The 21,311-nt window shown below is 43.8% G+C and overlaps 1 protein-coding gene across 1 annotated transcript in view; it reads right to left on the reverse strand.

The window, feature by feature from the left end:
* SOX5 (SRY-box transcription factor 5) overlaps positions 1 to 21,311 on the reverse strand; it is a 314,234-nt gene that overhangs the window by 110,391 nt on the left and 182,532 nt on the right. The window contains exon 6 of the mRNA XM_058804990.1: positions 19,074 to 19,142. Coding sequence (XP_058660973.1) covers positions 19,074 to 19,142 — 69 coding nt within the window. The remainder of the gene's footprint in view (positions 1 to 19,073; positions 19,143 to 21,311) is intronic.

Raw genomic sequence — 21,311 nt, forward strand, 5'->3', positions numbered from 1 at the left:
CAGAGAATTCATGTGACACACACACAAAAGTGTAAAGATCAAACTCCCACAACAGTGAAGTTTCTTCTATGCAAAAACTTCATGCAAGTCTAAAGAAAAATGAGGGCACTTATGGCTAAAACCTGTTTTCACAAAATAAAATTCTAGTAGGGTAACAGATTTATTAAAAAAACCCAAAAAACAACAGGAAAGACAAATCTAGGAAAGCATTTTTATAAAAATACAAGCAGAATATGTTCAGAGGAGGATGAACAGGATTAAGGATTTTTCAAACTTAATCCAAAACACTATAATATTGGTTTAAGAAAGCACAAGGGCTCACAATCCCTAACAGAAGCTGGGCATCTTGCTATGGAGATGGGAGAAGCAAGAAGGCATCATGTACCTTGCCTCCACTACCTGACATCTATTCAGTGGCAGAGGCACAGCTTTGAGCAGTCCTCCCTCTGGTTTCTTGGGGTCTTTACTAGGGACCAAGCCAAATTAGAAGGAAATGAATGCCCTGGCAGCAGACTCATCATTTTGAATATTTGACTTCTTGCCCAGCACCCTGCCAAACAGGTATATTCCCAGCATGCAGGGATATATGGTGTCCCTGAAAATGAGATGGCCCTCAAATATTTTCCGTTCAAGTAGCTCCGATACCTTGGGGATGCAATAATCCTCCTCCCTCTTTAGTTTATTATACCAAAAGATGTCACACTGGGACTGTTTTAATCAGCAAATAAACCAAGTGCCCAGCACCTGCCTTGGCTTTTATTATCATAATAATCCTGTTTTGTTTAGTAATTCTAAAACATCAGCAGCTCAGCCGTAGGTGAGCTGTGTTTATGCCGCCCCTACCATCGCCTCTGTGGCTCCATTATTAGCGAGCCATTAAATGGGAAAAACAGGGGAGGAAGGGGGAGAGATGGGAAAGGCACAGCCATTTGTGCCTGTTGAACACACCAAGCTGGCCTCAGGTAGGCAGAGCATGGCATGGAGGCGGGGTAAGAACCAGAAATGGAGAGAGAAGAAAGCGAGGCTGCGAACAAACCACCGGGAGCTGGAGCAGAGCAATGCAGGAGAAAAAAGACACAGGGGCAGGCATGCCACTGGCATTTAGCACAGCCAGGATGGAGCACAGACCCAGCAGTGCTCCAGGGCAGTGCACAGACACTGCTAAGGGCCCTACACGCTTTGTTTGGGCAGTTCTCATGGAACCGAGGGGTGCTTCAAAAGGGAAGGTATGTGCTGACAGAACCTTGGCTCTGCTACAATGAATGGATCTGGAAAAACTGAAACACAGCAAACGCTGAAAATGCAAGCAAAATTGTTTTCCTACCTTGAAGAGGACAGAAACAGACCCTCATAAACTTTTTACCACTTATTCACTTACATTTTACCGACGGAGCAGATCAGTTTTTCTGCATTAAACTTCATTGATGTGATTCAGTGGAATGGCAGCAACATAAATCTGACTCTGGGAATGACAGAGTCTTTTCTGCCTGCTTCCCTGCCTCATTCTCCCAAACACTGCAGTCTGCATTCAATTTCTTGCAGCAAAATGGGAAATTCTATAGAAAAGCAGCAAAAGTGGAGCCAGAAGATAAAAACCTAGACGGCCTGAATCTTTGATAACTGCACTGCAGTTCCCATTCTGTGCTGTGGCCCAATGGGAGACGCCTGACAATCTGGGTTCTGTTCCTGGTTCTGGCAATGAGCTGCCGACTAACAATGTGCAAGCTGCTTCCCCTCTGTCCTCAATTCCCCTGGTCTGAAAAACAGGATGCTTTAAAAAGAAAGAAAGAAAAAAAAAAAAAGAGAGAAGGAAAAATATTCCAAGATCCAGCGATGACAGTGCTACGTAAGATCTGGATCATGCACAAATATCCGTGCAAATAGACTCTGAAATGCAAGTAGAAATTGGTGATTTAATGCTATTTTGTAGAGCTATAAGTAACTACAAGGGATGAAAAGGCAGAGAAGAATCACACCTGGCAGTTACGAAATAAGGGATGATGCTTCCAGGGCAAAGTTTCCATGCACAGGGAGAAACATTTGAATTTCAAGCCACTGGAGTATTTTGACATCTCTTTCTGCTATTTAATAGGAAGTAACAACTATTTATCACGGTTCCTCTAGGAGGTGTAAAACAAAAATAGCCAAGCATTGTGCGAAATCTACATTGCCAAAGCTTATGAAATAATCTGAGCGAAGACAAATCACAAGTTCAAGAAAGTGTCCTTCATGTAAGTATTTCAGTTTCCTTCTGAAGCAGTAAGAACCTTAGAGATAAGGACCAAACTTCCTACCCTAATCTTTATTTCTAAAAAAAGGGATTGGGCAAATAGGCTCAACATCTTAAGGCCCACTTTTCCCAGGGACTGGATAGAATTAGATCTGAGTAGGTTTATCTCAATCGAACTAGGATAGTTTCTATTAAAAAAAATAAAAATCCATATTTTAACCAGCAAAGTTTAATCCCTTCTTTCCCTGTGAAAACTCAGATAAGTTTGATTTTGCGCCTCTCGCTGTCTCCATACTCCAGGTATTATGTCATTGCACATTAGACTGTGTCAACACACCGTGACTTGGCTGCTGCTAATGCAAAACCCCAGCAAACATGGAGCCAGGAGATAATTCCAGAGCGCTTTCCTCCCCCTGGTTAATGGAACTCGCTATTTATCCTCCCTCTTTCTGACACTTCCACTGAGTGATGGTCCCAAAACGGGGAAAATCAGCCTTTGGCATGCAAAGCCGTCTTAAGGCAGGCTGGTGAGCAGCAATCTTGGCGGGCAGGTGAGCTGCACACGTGGCTCAGGAAGCATCCCTGCCCTGTGAAACGCAGGGACAGCGGGGACAGGCTGCCAGGGAAGCCTCCCCAAGGCCTCTTTGGGTGCAAAGAAGGCTTAACCTCCCACAGAAGGGCAGGGCGTGGAACTTGGGGTTTATTGCACAGGGCCTGGGTGCAGGGCCCTGCTGGCAGCTGCCAGCCACAGCTTGGAGCAGGCCCGAGAGATGGAGAAAGAATGGTAAAGAGAGAGGAGGCAAGAGTGTGGTAAAGAGGATGAGAGAGTAAAAGAGAGGATCGGAGAGCGAGGTTCCCATTACAATACAATAAATCATCTTCTGGTCTTGGAATATGGGGTTTATTGCAAAGGACCTGGGTGTAGGGCCCTGCTGGGAGCTGCCAGCCACAGCTCAGAGCAGGCCTGAGAGAAGTAAAGAGAGGGCTAAAGGTAAAGAGAGAGCAGTCAAGAGAGAGCAGGCAAGAGTGTGGTAAAGAGGATGAGAGGAAGAGTAAAGAGGGTAAGAGAGTAAAAAGAGGATGAAGTTCCCATCACAATACGATAAATCTTCTGTGTTGAATATTCTAATTCTCACTAACCAATCTCATACAAGATACAATTCCTGTAGCATTTACATACAGCCTATAAGAATCACTACATTACCACACTGTGTTACATTTTAAACCCTAAAAACTCCTCTTTGGGCCCCTCTGCCAAGCTGCAGGGTCTGCTCTGACCCTTGGGCCTGTCTGCAAGCAGAAGGTGTTGTTCCATCACAAGGGGATCACCTTCAGTCTGGCCACACCATTGTTTTCCAGTTGTTCAGTAACTGAGGTATCTCAAAGCTTGCTTTCATTTCAATCTCGCTTATAGTTTCCATATTCCCAAAATCTTTTGCCAGGCAATCGTATTTATAAGGCTTTCCCGTTTCATGTTCCCCAACAATCCCTGCCCTGTGAAACGCAGGAACAGCGGTGCCAGGCTGCCAAGGAAGCCTCCCCAAGTCTCCTTGGGTGGAAAGAAGGCTTAACCTCCCCCAGAAGGGCACCTCCTGAAGGAGAGGGAGATGACGTCTCACAGGAACCCACGGGTGTGAGGCTCAGAACATGTGCCCACACTCAAACTGCGAGTGAAGTCTGAACTTGAGAAAGGGCTGCTTTCAGAACAGCCTGCTCTTTAAAAACAATCCATCTTCTCTTGTAGTTAAATATTAAAACAGTGGCTCAAGCTCCTTAAACATTTAGAAAAATAATATAGAAGAGAAGCCATGTGGAACTCGATAAAATTGTAACATCAATTCTCCTCATCTTGGTCATTTATTTCAGCACAAAGTGTCTCTAAACGCTCATGTTTGGATTTTGTGCTGTTTTGTACAAGAGGAGGGAATTCCAGGCTCCTTCAATCAACGTGTAAACATTTATCATAGTAAAATCAAGTAAAACTTCATGGGGTTTGAGTCAATCAGCAATGAAACACCAAAAGCAGACAACATACTTTACAAGCAAGAAGCCTTTTAGGAAATAGTATTATATAGCATTATTAAAGTCCCATCTTCCCCTGCTAACTACTGCATGCTAAAGCAAATGTCAGCCTGGGGGGGCTCAATGTTTCTAAATTAAACACCCTTCAAACACGCTTTCTGACAGTTATCTTCAGATTTTCCACAGATGCTGCCACTGCCAGTGCCACAGAGTGAAGCACTAAAATAGATCCAAAGCTAGTGTCACATCCAGGCTGTGCTGACACCCCTGCCACTGTAACTGCAGCAGGAGAAGCACTCTTTGTGCAGAGGGCAGCTGATGGCACTGTGGGTGACATTCTGGAAGCCTGAACCACTGATCAAAGCCACAGAAAGTCACCAGCAGAAGGTTCTGTCCCAGACTGAAAGCAAGAGTCCATCTCTGCTCATTCCCCAGATAGGCACTGGCTTTTGAACCCTGAAATGGTGACAGTAATTCCACTTCTGCAGCCTCCCAGGGCAGCCTGTACAGATGCAACACACTCTGGAGGTTTTCCTTACCCTGTAAATCATCATGCCTATATTCTTAATTGTTTGGCAGAGCTCCCAGGACATCCATTACATCTCCTGTGACTAACACAGTTTTGTATCTGCTCACCCCTGGGGCTTTCAAACAATACATGTCTGGGCACGGAGAGAAGGGCATGGAAATAATGCATTACAGGTCAGCAATATCCTGTCAGGACACCTGAACACTGTGAGCCAATGAACCAGCCAAAAACACAGCACAAGGCTCTTGCCCCTCTTTGGATTTCCCTTCTCTGCCTTTCCTATCACCTAGAGAGTCAGCCATCAGGATTGTACTGGAGTGTGGAAGACCTACTCTGAACAACAAGTTGAAAGAATAATAAATGCACACTAGAGAAGGTGGCATCAGGTTGTGATTTATGTGGGCATTCTGCCTGCTACACCCCCAGCTCCTGCCACAACCCCGGACCTCCCCAAACATCCCCACAACCGAGGCACAAACAGATGGACAGCAGTGGCTCCTGCGCAGCTCCAGGTGAGGTGGTGACAAAGAAATGAGCAGGGCAGGCAGAAAAGTGCCCGTGGTACCTGTAACCCACAGAGCAAGGCCAGCTTCAGGGGATGCACAGAAAGGGCTCAGCCTCTACCCATGGCTCCTCTGGGGATGATGGCATTTGTGGGGGCAGTGACAAGGACACTGGGAGGAAAGCAAGCTCTTTCTGCAGGAACAGTTTGTTCTTTTTAAACCTTTCCCGTGGCTGCACCCAGGCTCTGAGGGGAGCACAGCACTGGGAAGGTAAAAAGGAATCAGTTCTTTGGCCAACAGGAGAAAAGGCAAACCCACCCAGAGCAAAAGAGCCAGAGAAGCAGGGAGGACAGAGAAATTGTGCAAGGACACATTTCATGTGCAATTCATGTAAAGGCACTGGCATTTTTATCACAAAGAAGAGTTTCATCAAAGTCTCAGGAGATGTGCCATAAAGGAAGCCCTTGCCGTGCTGCCTGGGCTGCCTGAAAGAAACACCTGTTATGCACAACAAAACAAGACAAAACTAACAATAGGTATAGAGGGGAGGCCGTGCTCCAAACAATGGGAATTGCAGAAGCACAGTTTGCTCTAAATGCAGGAGCAGAATCCTATCAAATGAACAGCTGGGGAAAGCACAATTCCCTATATTTGCAGGGAAGTTGCACAGATTATATGACGGCAACAAATACAATATATGTATCTGAGCTCTGCTTCCTAGGCACCAGAAAGGACAGGAACCTCCTAAGATATCTCTGATGGAAGAATAAACTTGCCTGAGCCCAGCTCCAGGAAAAAAGATAGCCAGATTTCAGAGGAACACAATGGACAACTTTCCTCCCACGGGATCTCTGCAAGAGTTTCTGCTAAGCTCAACCAACCTTCTCAAAAGGTGCAGAAAGCAAACCTGAGATTTACACAAATCCACCCAAGTACACAAAGGGGATGTGAACTATTCCCAAAATTGATGTTCTGTTTAAAACAAGAAATGCAAATATTCTTAACAAAGGATACAGAATTTTATGTCAGTATATTGATTACAATTCAAGTTTCTTTATTCTGATTGTACCAAAAAAGACAGGAATTCTGAACTGTGCACTAAGAAATAATGCAAGGGAAGTAGAGTTAAAAAACATCCTGAAACTCATCACACAGAAAGCTAAAATTCTTGAAAAATATAATTTCAAGCCTGCCTTTCATTTCAAGTAAAGAATAAATGCAAGAAATAGAGCATACTTCTAATTCTGGTCACTAGAATAGATCAGATCTCCAAAATTTTGCTGACCAGTACAATGGCCAAGGAATTCCTGGATCTATCATGTATCCGGTGAGCAGAAACAGGTTCTATGGAAAAACAGAAGCAGCATTTATGGAGTGTCTACAGCCATGGCGACATTCAGAGAATCACAAAAAGGGAAAAGAAGAAGTCCAAAAGTTAAATTTCTGAAATTTTTTCTATTTTGAAGTAATTAGAGTCCATTTCTGCTTATATTGCATTTTGTTTTATATGCATCAGTCTGTTTGCATCCCTGGGAAATTCTGCGGTCATCAATGACCACAGAATTTCTAAATTGCTCTAAATTTCTAAATGCTGAAATTCAGGGCTGTCTCTATTTGCCACGATCTCAGATCAGAGCTGCCAGCATGGCTGGAGAGTTCATAAAGCCCTGAGAAACTCACAGCTACCACCAGCTGCAATTCAGTAACTATTCACAACCTGTAGCCCCCACTTGGAAAAACATCCTTCCCTGCTCCTAAATGCCTTCAGAGCCACTGAAAACCAATGCTCAGGAAAGTGCAGCAGTCCTGTTTGTAACTGGTATCTAAAATGGGGCATTTCCAATGCAGGCACTAAAAGGTGTCTGAGGCAGCTCACACCTGTGTGCAAGGTGAGAATGGAACCAAAAGCTGCCTCACAGATTCTGACTGATTCCTGCACCACAAATCTGAACTCCAGGCCTAAAGAAATTGGAAATTATGCTCAATTTTGATGTGTGTGATTCTTAGGGATATCACTAACTTAAAACTTATTACATACAGCACATGAAAAAGCCCCTCTTGCTTATTCACAGGAGCTCAGAAATGCTTAAATGGCAGACAAGATTCCACACACAGTTTGCAAGAGAAGAAAATAAATTCTCACCACACAGAGCTTTAAGGGGACAAATGCTGCAACAGCTTCCATCAAACACTCTACCATCACCCTCAGGTTTGTTGTTTTTTTTTTTTTTTTTGCTAAAGCACAAGGAATGTGGTAAATTAGGAAAAAATAATTGATTAGTGGCACAAACTGATCCAGACCCAAACACACTGAGGGAGAATGGGAGGAACAAATGGAGGGTACTGAAAAAAAGGGTCAAACTCCATTTTCAACATCACCATTCCAAATTCAACAAAGGCACTCCAGCCCTCATCTGCCTTTCTGAAGAGGACAGCAATATGAAAAAAAAATCTTCTCTATTTTGATGGAGACCAAAATTAAAAAAAAAAAACAAACTAAACTCAAAACTGGAGGAAGGAAGGAAATGTGACACAGAAAAAGAGGGGTTTCAGAGGACAGGCTCTTGTCCACCGCAGGCAGGGAACCGTCTGTCTGTCTGGCCCAGGAGAAGCCAGCATTTCTCCTGTAAGTGCAGTGCCAGCTGGCACCTGTCCCATGCTGACACCCCAAACTGACCTGGACATATTCTGCAAGGGGCTGCTGGACCAGCATTCTGAGCTCTTACAGAGATCAAACCACACAGAAAACCAGCTAGAATAATGCCACACTGCCAGAAAAGCCAAGGAATTGAACATCAGGGAACGCCAGAATTAAGGCTGTCAACGTAATTTTAATTTTCCCACTTGTGATTGTGGTTTACAATAATATTATCATGTAATTCTGGAATACATTTTTTTATTCAACATGTATGACCAAGACACATGAGAATAAAATAAAGATATTTATTTCACTTCATTCTGGCACTTGTAACTTCCTAATGCCTTACTTTGTTACCTAACTAATGTATTTCTTTGCACACAGTGTTCACAGCACACAAGAGTATAGAAATGTTTCAATCATTTCTGTCAAATCCATTTTAAATTGGTATTTTGTTGAAACTATCCAAGTTCCAACTTCAGAATAATTTGCTGAACAGTATCACTCTCATCTTTTAAATAAGCCAATTTTGATAAAAACCATTATAACACACACATTGTAAAATATGGTTTTTTGTACAATTGTACCAAATATTTATGAGCTCCAAGCGCTGTGAATTAAATTTGTCTCATTTCATTATTATTACTTTCCATCTAAGTCTTCATTTTACTTTTTATAAGTTTATTATGCTTACCTTGGAACTTAAATTCTTTTATTCACTTCTAAATACAAGAAACTCTGACATTTACCTCTAAATCTCTCCAAAGTGTATTTTAAATCCATCTGAATAAAAATCTGAAATGGTTCCTTAAAATTATTTAACCATTACAAATTTTATTCAACTTCCACATGAAACGTGAACTTAATGGAGACTCCACACAAGATGCAAAATAAAAAAGCTGACACGAGATCCACGAGCCTGCAGGTAATCCTTGTTCAACTGAGACTTCCACAAGACAAGTGAAAGTGTCAGTTTCAGTTTCTTTCACCTTTCCCTCTCTTTCTCCAGAATTTTAAGCAGGATGTTTTGAATGAGCCACCAAAACAGAGCTGAACCACTTCACGTGTTTGCAAGTGTGAACCAGAACAGAAAGTCACTGGCAACAGGAACTAAATCATCTTCTTCTTGACACAGGTGTGGATGCTGGTGGCAACCCTGGAATGCCAAACATAATTCCTATCTCAAATGCAGCCATTTTGGCTGGAAAAGCAACATTTCAGATGGATCAGCTGGGCAGAATGACATACCCAGTGCTTAGAATCACAAAAAAAGATAATAGATAATCCTTGTACACTAACACCCCCAATGTTGTTAGAGTAAGAGTTGTGAACCTGGCAGCAGGTTTTTGGTTTGAGCAGTGCTAATGGATGGTTTTTTGTTTGAGTGCTGCTAATGGATGCAGACCAACACTATGTTCTGTCCAAATTCCAGTGTGGGACATGACACACTGCTTGCCTGTTCTCCCTGTTCTCCCACTGGAGATTCCCATCCCATCTCCCGTGCTTGCACATCCAACAGGTGAAACATCATCACACCCAAACCCTGCACTGGTCACAGCACTGCTATTACAGCCAGGACAAGGAAATGCACCTCACACTCCTGCAGGTCAGAATCTCCCACTATGCACATCACTAAAAAGTAGCATTAACAAACATTAACCAAAAAAATTACATCCTCTGTTCATGCTGTGCACCACTACAAAACAGAGAAAACTCCTACAGAAACCTTAAGAACCGTTTTCTGAGTAAGAGCCATGCAATCCCAAGCATATTCCATAATATTGAGGAGGAAATAAATGAGATCTGAATTTAACTTAGAGTGCCATTCTCTTTGGGAACCTTCAGGATGTCCTGTGCCACATAAACTAAATATTACTTGGCCAAACCCCCTCAATTTGGAGAAATCACCAGAATAAGATGCAGTTGTGAATTTTCAAAATTTGTTTTGTTCTGAGGGGGTGAGACTCTACAAGAAATGCTCTCCAACCATGCAGCCATCTGAGCCATTGTGCACTGGTGACCCTCATAAGGATGCTCTTGTTTCCAGAGCCAGTGTGATGCCACACAGCGATCTGTCTGTTAAATGGAATTCTTGCCTCTAGATAGATAGATATAAAGTTTATTTTGAAATGTCTCCTAGTGCTTCTGAGCCTGACTGATGTGAGATGTTATTTTGAACATGCCAAAGCATCTGAACGGCTCCAGTCCTTTCTTTTCAGCGTGCATTCCTTGATAAGTGGCAAAGCTTCCCACTTATCAGTCACTCAAAGTGACTGTGGCTGTCAGCTGTGTACAAAGCGCAATCAGCTTGCACGAAGAGACACCAGCATTTTTCTTCTCAGTTTGAAGCAAACACGTTTTGACTGCTAGTCATTCAATTTTAAAGCATCTTCAATTAGGGGCGGATGAAGATATAAAGAAAACACATCCTAAACACCTCTGCCAGCCAGCAGTAAAAAATTTATTGTTATCTCCTGCTTCACCTCGCTGCAGAGGCAGCAGCAGCAGCCTTTTTTTGGCTGTACAGCAGAAGTGCTCAGGATTACACAGACAAGAGCACGGCCACGGAGAGCTTGTGCTTCTCCAGGCACTTCCAGGTGGCACCTTGTGCCCCTGCTGTGCCCACACCTGCGCAGGTAGAGCCAACCCAGCACCCACACCACCCACTCTGAGCACAAACACTCACAGAATGCTCAGCAGGCAGCAAAATGCCAAACAAACCCATCAATAAGGCCATGAAACACAGACGAGGAGGGCTGGCAGAGAGGAGAAGCTGCTGCAGGAAAGGGTGGGCAGCTGCCTAAGGAAGGTTACTCAGCACCAGGGAGCTGAAAGTGAAAGAAAATGGTCAGAGTTGATGATGAGAGATGCAGAAATTGGAGAGGGGATCTGAAAACAAACAAACCCAAAAAGACAGGGCCCTGAGATGCCTGCTGAGCAGACAGAGACCAAGATGAGGCCCTGGAGCACAGTGCTGCCAGCTGCGAGGACTGCATCTGACCACTGGCCTTTTCCTTACAGATTATTTTGGGTGTTTCTGTGCTCTGGATTTTAACAAAAAAAAAAGTTTCTGGCCTCTCCTTGTGATTGTGTGAGAGAACTGGAAAATGGGAACACTGAAAGCTCAGTAACAGAAAGTAAATTAAGAAAAGATGCTAAAATGGCAAGAAAAGAAGTCATGAAGTTCAAAACAGTGTTAGAATTTGAGAACATTTGGACCAGTAACACTAGAGAAAACAAGTGCTATTGCCATCAAGTAGCTCAGCATAGGCAAAAAAAAAAAAGTTGATTTACCTCAATCAAACATGCCCTTGCATTTCCAATAAATTCAAGCTCACAGAACCACAGAACACTGTGAATTTGAAGGGACCCACCCACAAGGGCTCAATTCTTCAGGGAACGGCCTTTATGGGGATCAAACCCCCAAGCCATGCTCTGACCAGCTGAGCTGATGCAAGTTTTAAGCAGATACACCTGGTTTGCACTGGCACAACACCACCAGAACACGAATTTGGATGGCAGAAGGGTATGGGAAAGGCCTGAGATCAAACTACCTGCAGGAACTTGCTAAGGGTTACCTGTGGAGTTAAAACTGGCTGCAAACTGATCCTCTGCAATGAAATAAGTGCACATAAGGAGCCCAACAACTTTTTACTTAACTTTCCTGCTAAGGTAAGGAAATGAAGGCCCAGAGGTTACTCAAAGTCCACTCTAGCACAAATTCTAGCTGAAGCTGAGAGGACAGAAAGCAATTAGCTCATTCTGACTAATTTTTCTCTCTTTTTTCCCCCTTCTTTTCCCTGTTTCCCCACCAGCCCCAAGGGTTTGTTTGTTTGGGGGTTTTCTGGGGTTGTTGTTCTCTTTGGGTTTGTTTGTTTGGGGTGTTTTGGGGTTGTTGCTCTCTTTGGGTTTGTTTGTTTGGGGTGTTTTGGGGTTGTTGCTCTCTTTGGGTTTGTTTGTTTGTTTGTTTGGGGTGTTTTGGGGTTGTTGTTCTCTTTGGGTTTGTTTGTTTGTTTGTTTGGGGTGTTTTGGGGTTGTTGCTCTCTTTGGGTTTGTTTGTTTGTTTGTTTGGGGTGTTTTGGGGTTGTTGCTCTCTTTGGGTTTGTTTGTTTGTTTGTTTGGGGTGTTTTGGGGTTGTTGTTCTCTTTGGGTTTGTTTGTTTGTTTGGGGTGTTTTGGGGTTGTTGTTCTCTTTGGGTTTGTTTGTTTGTTTGGGGTGTTTTGGGGTTGTTGCTCTCTTTGGGTTTGTTTGTTTGTGTTTGGTTCTGTGCATGCCTGTGTGTAGTTTTGGGTAAGCTCTTTCCCAGGGCATTCCTGCTGCCCAAGGGACAGCGAGTCCCTCTGGTAACTGACAGGAGATCAGCTGCAGGGCCCTGTGAGTGAGGAGCCATTGCTGTGCCTCCGTGCTGGCAGCCCAGGGCTGGGGAAGGGCTTGCAGAGCCATGGGAAAGGCTGCAGTGTGACTGCAGCCTGCCCTGCCTGTGAGCTGCAGGAGAACAGCTGCTCCTGACACATGATGGATGTGCACACAGCGTCCCCACATCCACCAGCACGCTCGGCCTGGCTGTGCGCTCGCAGCCCGTCACATCCGCACCGCAAAAAACAAATAACAGCAAACGCAAAAACAAACCGCTGCACTGCACAGAGCTGCTCTACAAATACTCTGGAGAGACAGGAGGAAGGGACTTTCTCACAGTTTCCTACCAAAGAAAGGTCCCAATAAACTCCTACTAATGTGAACAAGAGCTTTTACTCCATGTTCAGTGGGGGCTGGATCAGGCACCACTTCAGCAGTTTTATTGTCTTACCAAGGAAACCTTCTGTCCTCACCTCTCTCTGACATGCAAAGAGGACTCTGGTTGTGGAAAAACTAATTCTGCTCTGCCTTGCAAAGTGATTGTAGCAGCACAAAGCACTGCTCTGCTGCCACTGACTTCTCAGAACAGCAGAATTCCCAGGGAAAACGGGAATCCAGGAGCAAGAGGCATTACTGGATCTGTAACCAGGCCCTTGTGTAGCAGCTGCTCATTTTCCTGTCTCCAGTGAAGGACTCATCACCTACAACATCCAGCCCTTTAAAACCCCTGGAGAACTCTGGCTGGGAACCAGGAGAAATGCCCCAAGGCCTTGGGGCTGCCTGAGGGGACACTGACGGGGCAAAGATTAGGGGTAAAGATCTCTACCCTCCTTCTTAAAAACTCAAAGTTCTCCAAGTATAGTGGTCTGCTGGAGTTTTTGTTTTTGAAGCAGCAGACAGAAAATTAAAGGCTTAGCCATGTTGGAAATATAATTTAAGCCTGCAGACTTCTTGGGGCAGGGAAAAAATCTTCAGGTTCCTTTTTGTACAGTCAGTTAATCTGTGTCTTCTCTCAACAAGAGAGAGAAAGTGGTACCTTCTACAAAAAACAAAAAGAACACAAACGGGCCTAGATATCATACAGCCAGCTCTGGGTAACAGAGGATTGCTCACCTGAGTGCAGAGCAAACAGCAAATCTATCTAAACAACAACAATTATTGCCATAACTGGTGGGTAAATGGTGGTACTGAAGCACTCTGGAAACAGGTCTCTACCACTGTTTTGGAAGACTGGAATCAGCCCAGAAACTCTTGCTGTTTGGAAAGTTCTGACAATAACAACTGTGTCATTTCAAAACTTTGCATGTTAAGCTTAAGAAATATTTTGCTGAACTTCTGTGTAACTGAGAAACCAAATCCCCCTTTCCTCCGCAAAAACACAGCTCCGTTTTGAAAAACAGATCTGGCTGAGAAATGGCATGGCCATTCTGCAGGAAATTCTAAGTTCAAGACTTTTATTGCATTCCAAATTGGAACTTCTCAAACCTCAGGAGGCAGTGAGAATTTGGGAATAGTTTGGTTTGAGAACTCAGCATCTCTTCGTCCACCCAGCAGCTGGCAAAGCCACATGCCCCTGGCAGGGCTGACACTGAAAGGGTTAATTCCATTCTGCTGTGCCTGTGAGACTTCCAGCACGGGGACAAGGCCTGCAAAAGCTGCTTTCAGCAAGGAGAGCTGGGAGCTGAGAAGAAGACATGTGGCCCAAGAATGCAGTGACAGACAAAAGCACTGGGAATTGGGAACATGGGGTGGTAATGGGATAAAAACTGTTCTATGCATGGAGAGATTGTACATGAGGGACCCCTTGCAGAATCTCCTGTGTGCACCTTCAGCCCTGAACAAGATTATTCCCTCTGAAACACAGCTTTAGTGTTGGAGAGATGAATTCCCACATTTCAGGCATTTGATACCAGGTAGAGCAGGCCAGAAACACTTGTTTCCAGCTTTGCATCAGAATTTAGCTGGGATCCCCTCACTCTCAGGGGTCCAAACCTTCTCACAAAAAAAGGGTCCCATTAAAACATCTGCTCTAGCTCTGAGGGAAAATGAAAACCCTCTCCTAAAACACAGACTGCTGTCTGGCAGGAACTGCCCTCAGTTTCAGAACGCACTTGGTTCTTGGGTTGAGTATGTCACTCAGAAAAGAACACAAATTAGTAACCAATTACTGACAGTATCAAACAAAAAAAAGTCAAACAAAACTGTGGCCTGAACGCTAGAAACATTGTAAAGCAGCATTTCTGCTGCCTGCTGCTTTGAGATCTTAGTTTTACATTATTGGCAACCTAAAGTGTTCCAAGATCTTGAGCTGGGCTCTCCAAAAAAAATTTTGACTAAAAATCAGAACAGATTAGAAAACAGCATTTGGCCTCTGTTTTGTTTGCCTTCTAATTTTGGAACTTGTAGTGCTCATGGTTTCAGATTTTGCCTGGAAATCTGAGAGTTGGAAGTTTACATTTGGGAGAAATGAAAGCTGGCATTTTTGTCATCACATGACTCCAAGAGCTGGGGCTTGAGGGAAAAACATAAAACACTGTCAGGTTTTCCACAAAATTGTGAGATTAGCAGTATCAGTTTTATCACAATTTAGGCTGCAAGGTTGACCTATTTTATCAACAGTGCCCTACTGAATATGAATCGCTTTATGAATTTTAACAACCATATTTCATTTTAAATGCGGTTCCATTAAAGTGACACTTGTCAGTGAGCTCCAAAGCAAAGCCTTCCATCAGCATCCTGGGCCAGGCTTTGTCTCTGGGATCAAGGAGCCCTGAGGCTCAGGGACACCCTGGAAGGAGGGGTGACACCTTTGGGGTGCATCTGGAGCCCAGCTCAGCCCCATGAGCACATGCCAAGCCTCTGCCCCTCTGCGCCCAGCCGAGATGGGAGCTGCAGAGCCCCAGAATGCCCAGGCTCCAGGGAGAGACTGGGGTCCCACAGAAGAGGAGTGGGTACCCAGGAGAGCTCCATTGAGGACAAAACTGAGCTGAAGCCAAGAACTTGTTCAGTTATACCAGTATCTGAACCCAGGAAATTCCTCTGGCTGCCCTGGAGGGCTTAAGCCCCTGCCCAGGACCCCTGAGCCTTTGATTTAGCCCTTGGAAAAAACAACTACCAACCTCATGTGAAGAATTACAAGCCACGAAAGTTTAAGTAGAATGATAGTTAATTTGTCACAGGGCGAAAAATAGATTTTGGGGTTTTTAGAATGGGGCTTCAGAAGGCAAGATGGAGGGATCTGGGCATGTCCAGCCTTTCTCCTTTTTCTTCTTGGCCTCCATATTCTGGCACTTTTAGATTGGTTTAGAGTAGAAGCTCACTGTCTAACATAGGGGATAGGTATTGGGAAGTAATTGTAAATATTGCACACGTAGTTTTTAGTATAAAAGATAACACCACCCCGGGGCAGGCAGAGTGCCTCTGTCTGTCCTGCTGAGCGGACCCTGGCTGGACAGGAGAAAGAATTTTATAGATAAGAAACAATAAACAACCGTGAGAAAGAGAAATGAAAAGTTCTGACTCCTTCTCTGATGACTAGGCTGGGAAAAGAGACTTTCCAACTTAACTCTGAGCAGCTAGAGCCCTGAGATAGCAGGTGTCAGCCTGCCCTACAATTTCTACCTCCAATACAGCCTGAAGCTTTGAGGTGCTGATGCACAAGGGCTGTAAATACCCAGATCCCAGCTCCATCTATGGAGGAGCAGCAGGACCAGGGGTGCAGGGAGAACAGCACCAACACTCAGAGGCAGAAACCTCACAGGGAAAACCTCACACACAGACTGGGCAGAGCAGAGAGTGTGCATGGGGGGCTGCACCCCAAAGGGCCATAAAAACAGGGGAGGGTTAGTTAATTATTCAGAGAAATTCAAACCTCTCCACAAATTAGCTCTAGAACATCCTGAAAAGTAGAAAAAAATTATAAATGTTTGCCAAAACACAAAATCTCGTCTAGATCCTATTTTAGCATTTTGAGGTGGTACAGATTCACAATTTAATCTAATCTGCAACTTTCCTCCAGCTTACTCCACTCTCTATACAAAGTCCTTGTTTTCTGTTTCAGTGACACCACCTTCCAATGAACTCAGCAGAGATGGGCTTGGAAAACACATGCCACTTACAGACTCACATGCCAGGCACGTTTTTCTGAGCCCAAGGAACTAAAGCATCTTTCTGCAGCATCCCAGAAGTGCTGGTTTAACTGAGCTGCAGCTCCACTGAGCATCTGCAGCCCTCTGAGGAGAAAAGGGACTCTCAGTCTCCCCCTGGTTATGGATTGTGTGATGGGCTAAGGAGAAAGGGAACTGTTTCCAAGTTAGCACACTGAGAGAAAGGACTCATAAATCATGGGGTCAGCCAGGTTATGCTTTTTTCTAACCTTAGGGTATTATGCTTTCAATACAATATTTCAGTGGCTTTCTTCTGTGTAATAATTTATATGGAATTATGGCGACTCTTACAAGCTTAGAAAAAAATTGGCTGAAGTAAAACGATTCCTTTGTCATAAATAAGCTGAGTTCATAGCTACAGCACAATCACTCAGCTGCACCTAAGTCAAACAGTTATCCACTCTTTGTAGGAATATTTCCCTGTCAATAAATCTAGTGCTATTTCAAAACTTCAGGCCAGTGTGACAGAAGCCTGTTAGATTAATTAGGGCAAGGTCAGGGAAGCTGAACTCACAGCTACATTCCTGTCAGAGCTTTCTTCCACCTCCCATAACCCACAGGCTGACTGTAAACTCTCTGACCATTTTATACATGGGCATCTTAGGGGGACTTCATTGCCTTAATTTAGATACAAAGGGTGATTTCTTTAAGAACTGTTTTTTATCTGACAGTCATTAACTGAGGAGAAATGTGTTGCTTTGTGTTCTCTGTCAATAAGGATTATTTTTAATTTTTGGATGTTTTTCCCTTCAGAGTTATGGGCTCCAGCCAGGGTTCATGAGACTTGAGGATCATGCATGGAACTGCCCGGCCTGCCTGTGCAGCATCACCCAGATTTCCCTGCACACAGACCAGCTCTGTGGGAGCGAGGGAGCAGCACTGTCCCTGCCTGCTCCACTGCTGACCTTTCCTGCCTGACCGTCCAAGAGGAGGGTGCCACAAACCCCATGGGGTCTGTGTGCAGGGGACCCTGGAGGTGAAACCCCGGCCCCAGCAGGGTCAATATTTCATCCGCAGTCCCCTGAGACTGAGCCCCAAATCATTCCTGAGGATTGCAGCTTCCATCAGATGGGACTTGGCTGACTTTCATTTACTACTGACTTAGGTCAAACTTGGACCAGGGATCAAGAGATGAAAGGCTCTATATCTCATTATCAATAACCAGGGTTTTCTTCACTACCCTAAAAACAACATACTTCATTCTTATCTACAGGGCATTAAAACTTAAAAGGGTTGGGGTCAAATTACATTACTTCAATTTATTTTTATTCACTGCTTATAAAACAACTTCCTCTCTCGCTGCCATAGCTAAATGCTAAAAATACGAATATTTTCCTTGCTATTGTACAGGTTTTGCTATTGTTTTTCTTTTAAAGCCTTATTAAAAATGCAGCAATAAAGAAAAATCCCTCCCACACACAAATTAGGAAGCAGAAAAGAGTTCAGAGGTCCAGGCCAAATCAAGCCTTACCGATCTCAAAATCATTTTCAGCAAAGCACATCTTGTATAGAAGTTGCCTTATAACAGAGGGATGGACCTTCTGAGGAGTTTTTCATAAATGCCAAGTCCAGATACAGACAGAATGTCCTCTGGAATAATACAGCCAAGTTTTCTTCCAGTATGAAGCCATACAGCTCCTCTGATCTGCGTGGAATTAGGTTTTCTTAAATGGTTTACAGTTGTGATTGATAATTTTAGGTAACTCCCTCTGAAATGCTGATGAAAAGCTTTGGAAGGAGAATCCTGCTGCTACCGAACAAACAGAATAGAGTCTACAGCAACTCACAATGCTGTGTACAAAACTGCAGGATTGAACAACCAGAGATTCCACCCTGGTCCCAGGTATCTGTAAAGTCAAACCTCTCCTTTGTTATTCCATGGATAATGTTTATTAACCACTCCTGTTATTCCCCAGCAAACTGATTTACATTGTTCCCAAAACAGGGGCATGCACATGGCAGAAAAGTAATGAAATACAGTCAATGGCATGAAAAGAAACTTCTGAATACAGTATGGCAGAAAGAGGCTAAATAAAGTTTACTGGGTATGCTGGTTTACCAAGTTCTTCTACTCCTGGGAACAAACCTGCAGGTACCTGGAACTTACACAGCTGCTCTCCTGAATCTAACCAACCCTTTGGCCAGCTTCTCACTCACACAATACTTCTCCATAAACAAAAAATTCCACTCTCCCAACACCTCAGGCAGAGGGAGGAAGGTACACTTGATTATCAACCACTGAAGATTATCAATCCCCTCAGCAAAGCCTCAAAACCAGAGCTGTAGGACACTGGTTCCCAACAAACTCCTTCTGACAATACTTTTGTCACTCCTGAGGAAAGAGGACCGGTCCTGTAAATGCCTGAATTATTTTATATTATATCCTGCTTGCATGACCAGCTCTAACAGCTTCTTCCTGACCCTACAAAAACCATGTTAATCACATAAGGTCTTCCAGAAACTGACCCTTTTTTGCTAAATGACAGGTAAAATCCTCTCGTGTTTCCATAAACAAGATGCCAGTCAACTGCAGGGATTCTTACAGAAACTGTGGCAACAATGGCTGAGGGAAGGAGTGGGGAAGGGAAGGGAAGAACAACAGGGGTGTGGGAGGAGATGTGTCTCTGACCTGGATCTGCTGCTGAAGAAGGTTAATTTTGTGCTGCTGCTGCAGAAGCTGCTGCTGCTGTCTTGCAATCTGTGAAGAAATTGCACAGAAGAAACATGAGATGGGGATCACCATTCCCAGAGTCCATCCTCAGGAAGCTCTGACCCTGCTCAGTTCTTCAAACCTCTCTTCTGAGCTAAGGAACCTCCGAGGGCAGAGGCTGCTGCTGAAGCAAGGGGCACGTGTTCAATTCATTGCTAACCCCAGGGAGAAAGGGACTCTCATGGAAAATGCTGTGCTGCACACAAGACAAGGACCTGTGCAAAAATCTTACTGAAATGGCACTGCCAAAATTTCCCAGCAGAGAGAACAACACCAGCAGGGAAACCAAAAAAATGGTGGAAAACGGTAGAAAAAGCAAAAAAGTAGGATGGCCAGAAATACTCTTCTGTTTGGCACCACCTGCTCAATTTTTTATTTTTTAATGGCAATGTGACACCATGGAGGAAGGTTCTGAGTGTACTTTTATTAATGCAGAAACAGGCACAAAGGGACTGGAACTGAGCTCGGAAAAATCCCTGGCTCTCCAGTGTGTGTATCACTGCAAGGAGCTGAGGGGGCAGGCAAGGCCACAAGGCTCAACTCGAGCCTGGCTTAAGGAGGTGCAGGGATCCTCTCAAAGCCAAGCGCAGTTTTCCAGAAGGAATTCCACCCCCCTCTCCCTAAGTGACTGCAAATGCTGCTGTGGACACTTGTTACACCCATGAAGGGAAACAGCAGACATTAACAGAATGGAGTTATGAGCTCTAAAGGCTGGAGGGAGATAAAAATTATTTTTCTTTCTTAAAGGCTCCATTCTTGCTTTTTAAGTTCAAGAATGGTTTATCACTACATTTTTTTTTTCAGAGTTTGGATATTTTCATTTCTGCATAATAAAGAAGTATACACAATTCCTTCAATTAAAATAAATCCTAGTTATCCTAATTTCTCATTGCCTTTTTCTATTGTTTAATTTTCTTTTTCACTTTCAAATCCCTGTGGCACTGGTGACTTTAGGAGGCAGGGTGAAGGGAATAGTTCATACAGGATGTCTCCTGGTGCAAGAATCTGGCCAATTCCACCTTCACTCCTTCCTCTACCTTTGCTGTCCTAACAACAGCAGGATATAAATTCTGCAGCTCAAGGTAAGTCACTCCTGTTCTCCCCATGTGGGAGTTCAGGCCAAAATAAGACAAGGTTTTTAAATAATTAAATTAATAATTTTAAATAATTAAAACCAGGGAAAACCAAGGCTTAAATGACTGAAGGTAGCAGCAGTGCCTTAGAAATCTTAAGACTTGCTTAAGTACAATACCAACACTGAATATGACAACTATGACAGATTTCAAAGAATTTTGTGAGTTTAAAACTCACAGAGCTGCAATTGTGTGATAAAATTTTAAACTAGATATCTAGATATTCTCTGCTTGCGTTCAAGTACAAAAGCAGGCATTAATTTCTGTTAAAATCTGCCCAGTGAAATCTGTGAGAAAAGTTAAGTTTTTGCCTCAAATGTTGTGTGTCCATGTGTGCCCATTGGAAGTGATCACATGTGAAAAGCATGCCTGCATTTCCAGTGAAGGGCATATTTGCAAGTACTGAAAATCAAGCCTCTCAAGTGTAGAAGAAAAAAAGCCACACTTGTTCACTGACTTCATATTATTCTCTGCTTTTTTCCACAGTTGGCAAAACCCAACCTCTTCATGTCTCACATTACAATCCAAGTGCTGCATTTTGTTCTTTCTGTACCTGTTCAGTATTGCTGAATTAAAGCAGCTTTGGGGGATTATTCAGGAGGGCTGGATGTGCCTGTTTATTTATAGAGAGTTTAAAAACTCTAACAGTATTGAAGGATAACACAGAATTGCAGAATATTCTGAGTTGCAAGGGACTCACAGGGAGCATCCAGCCCAGCTCCTGAATGAAGAGACTGAACCCACAGCTTTGGTGTCGCAGACATCTTTTATGAAAAGTCTTTCCTTAGGATTTTTCCTCCTGAGAAGCCAAGAGGCCTCAGGAACAAAATGCAAACAATGGTTATCTGCTGCTGTGGGATGCAACAGGTGCATCTGGGATTGGTCTCATGCGGACATTTGGAATTAATGGCCAATCACAGCCCAGGACAGAGAGCTGAGCCACAAACCTTTGTTATCATTCTTTGCTATTCCATTCTTAGCCAGCCTTCTGAGGAGAACCTTTTCCTCTATTCTTATAGTATAG

Source organism: Ammospiza caudacuta, chromosome 5, assembly GCF_027887145.1.
Source record: "Ammospiza caudacuta isolate bAmmCau1 chromosome 5, bAmmCau1.pri, whole genome shotgun sequence".
NCBI lineage: Eukaryota > Metazoa > Chordata > Aves > Passeriformes > Passerellidae > Ammospiza > Ammospiza caudacuta.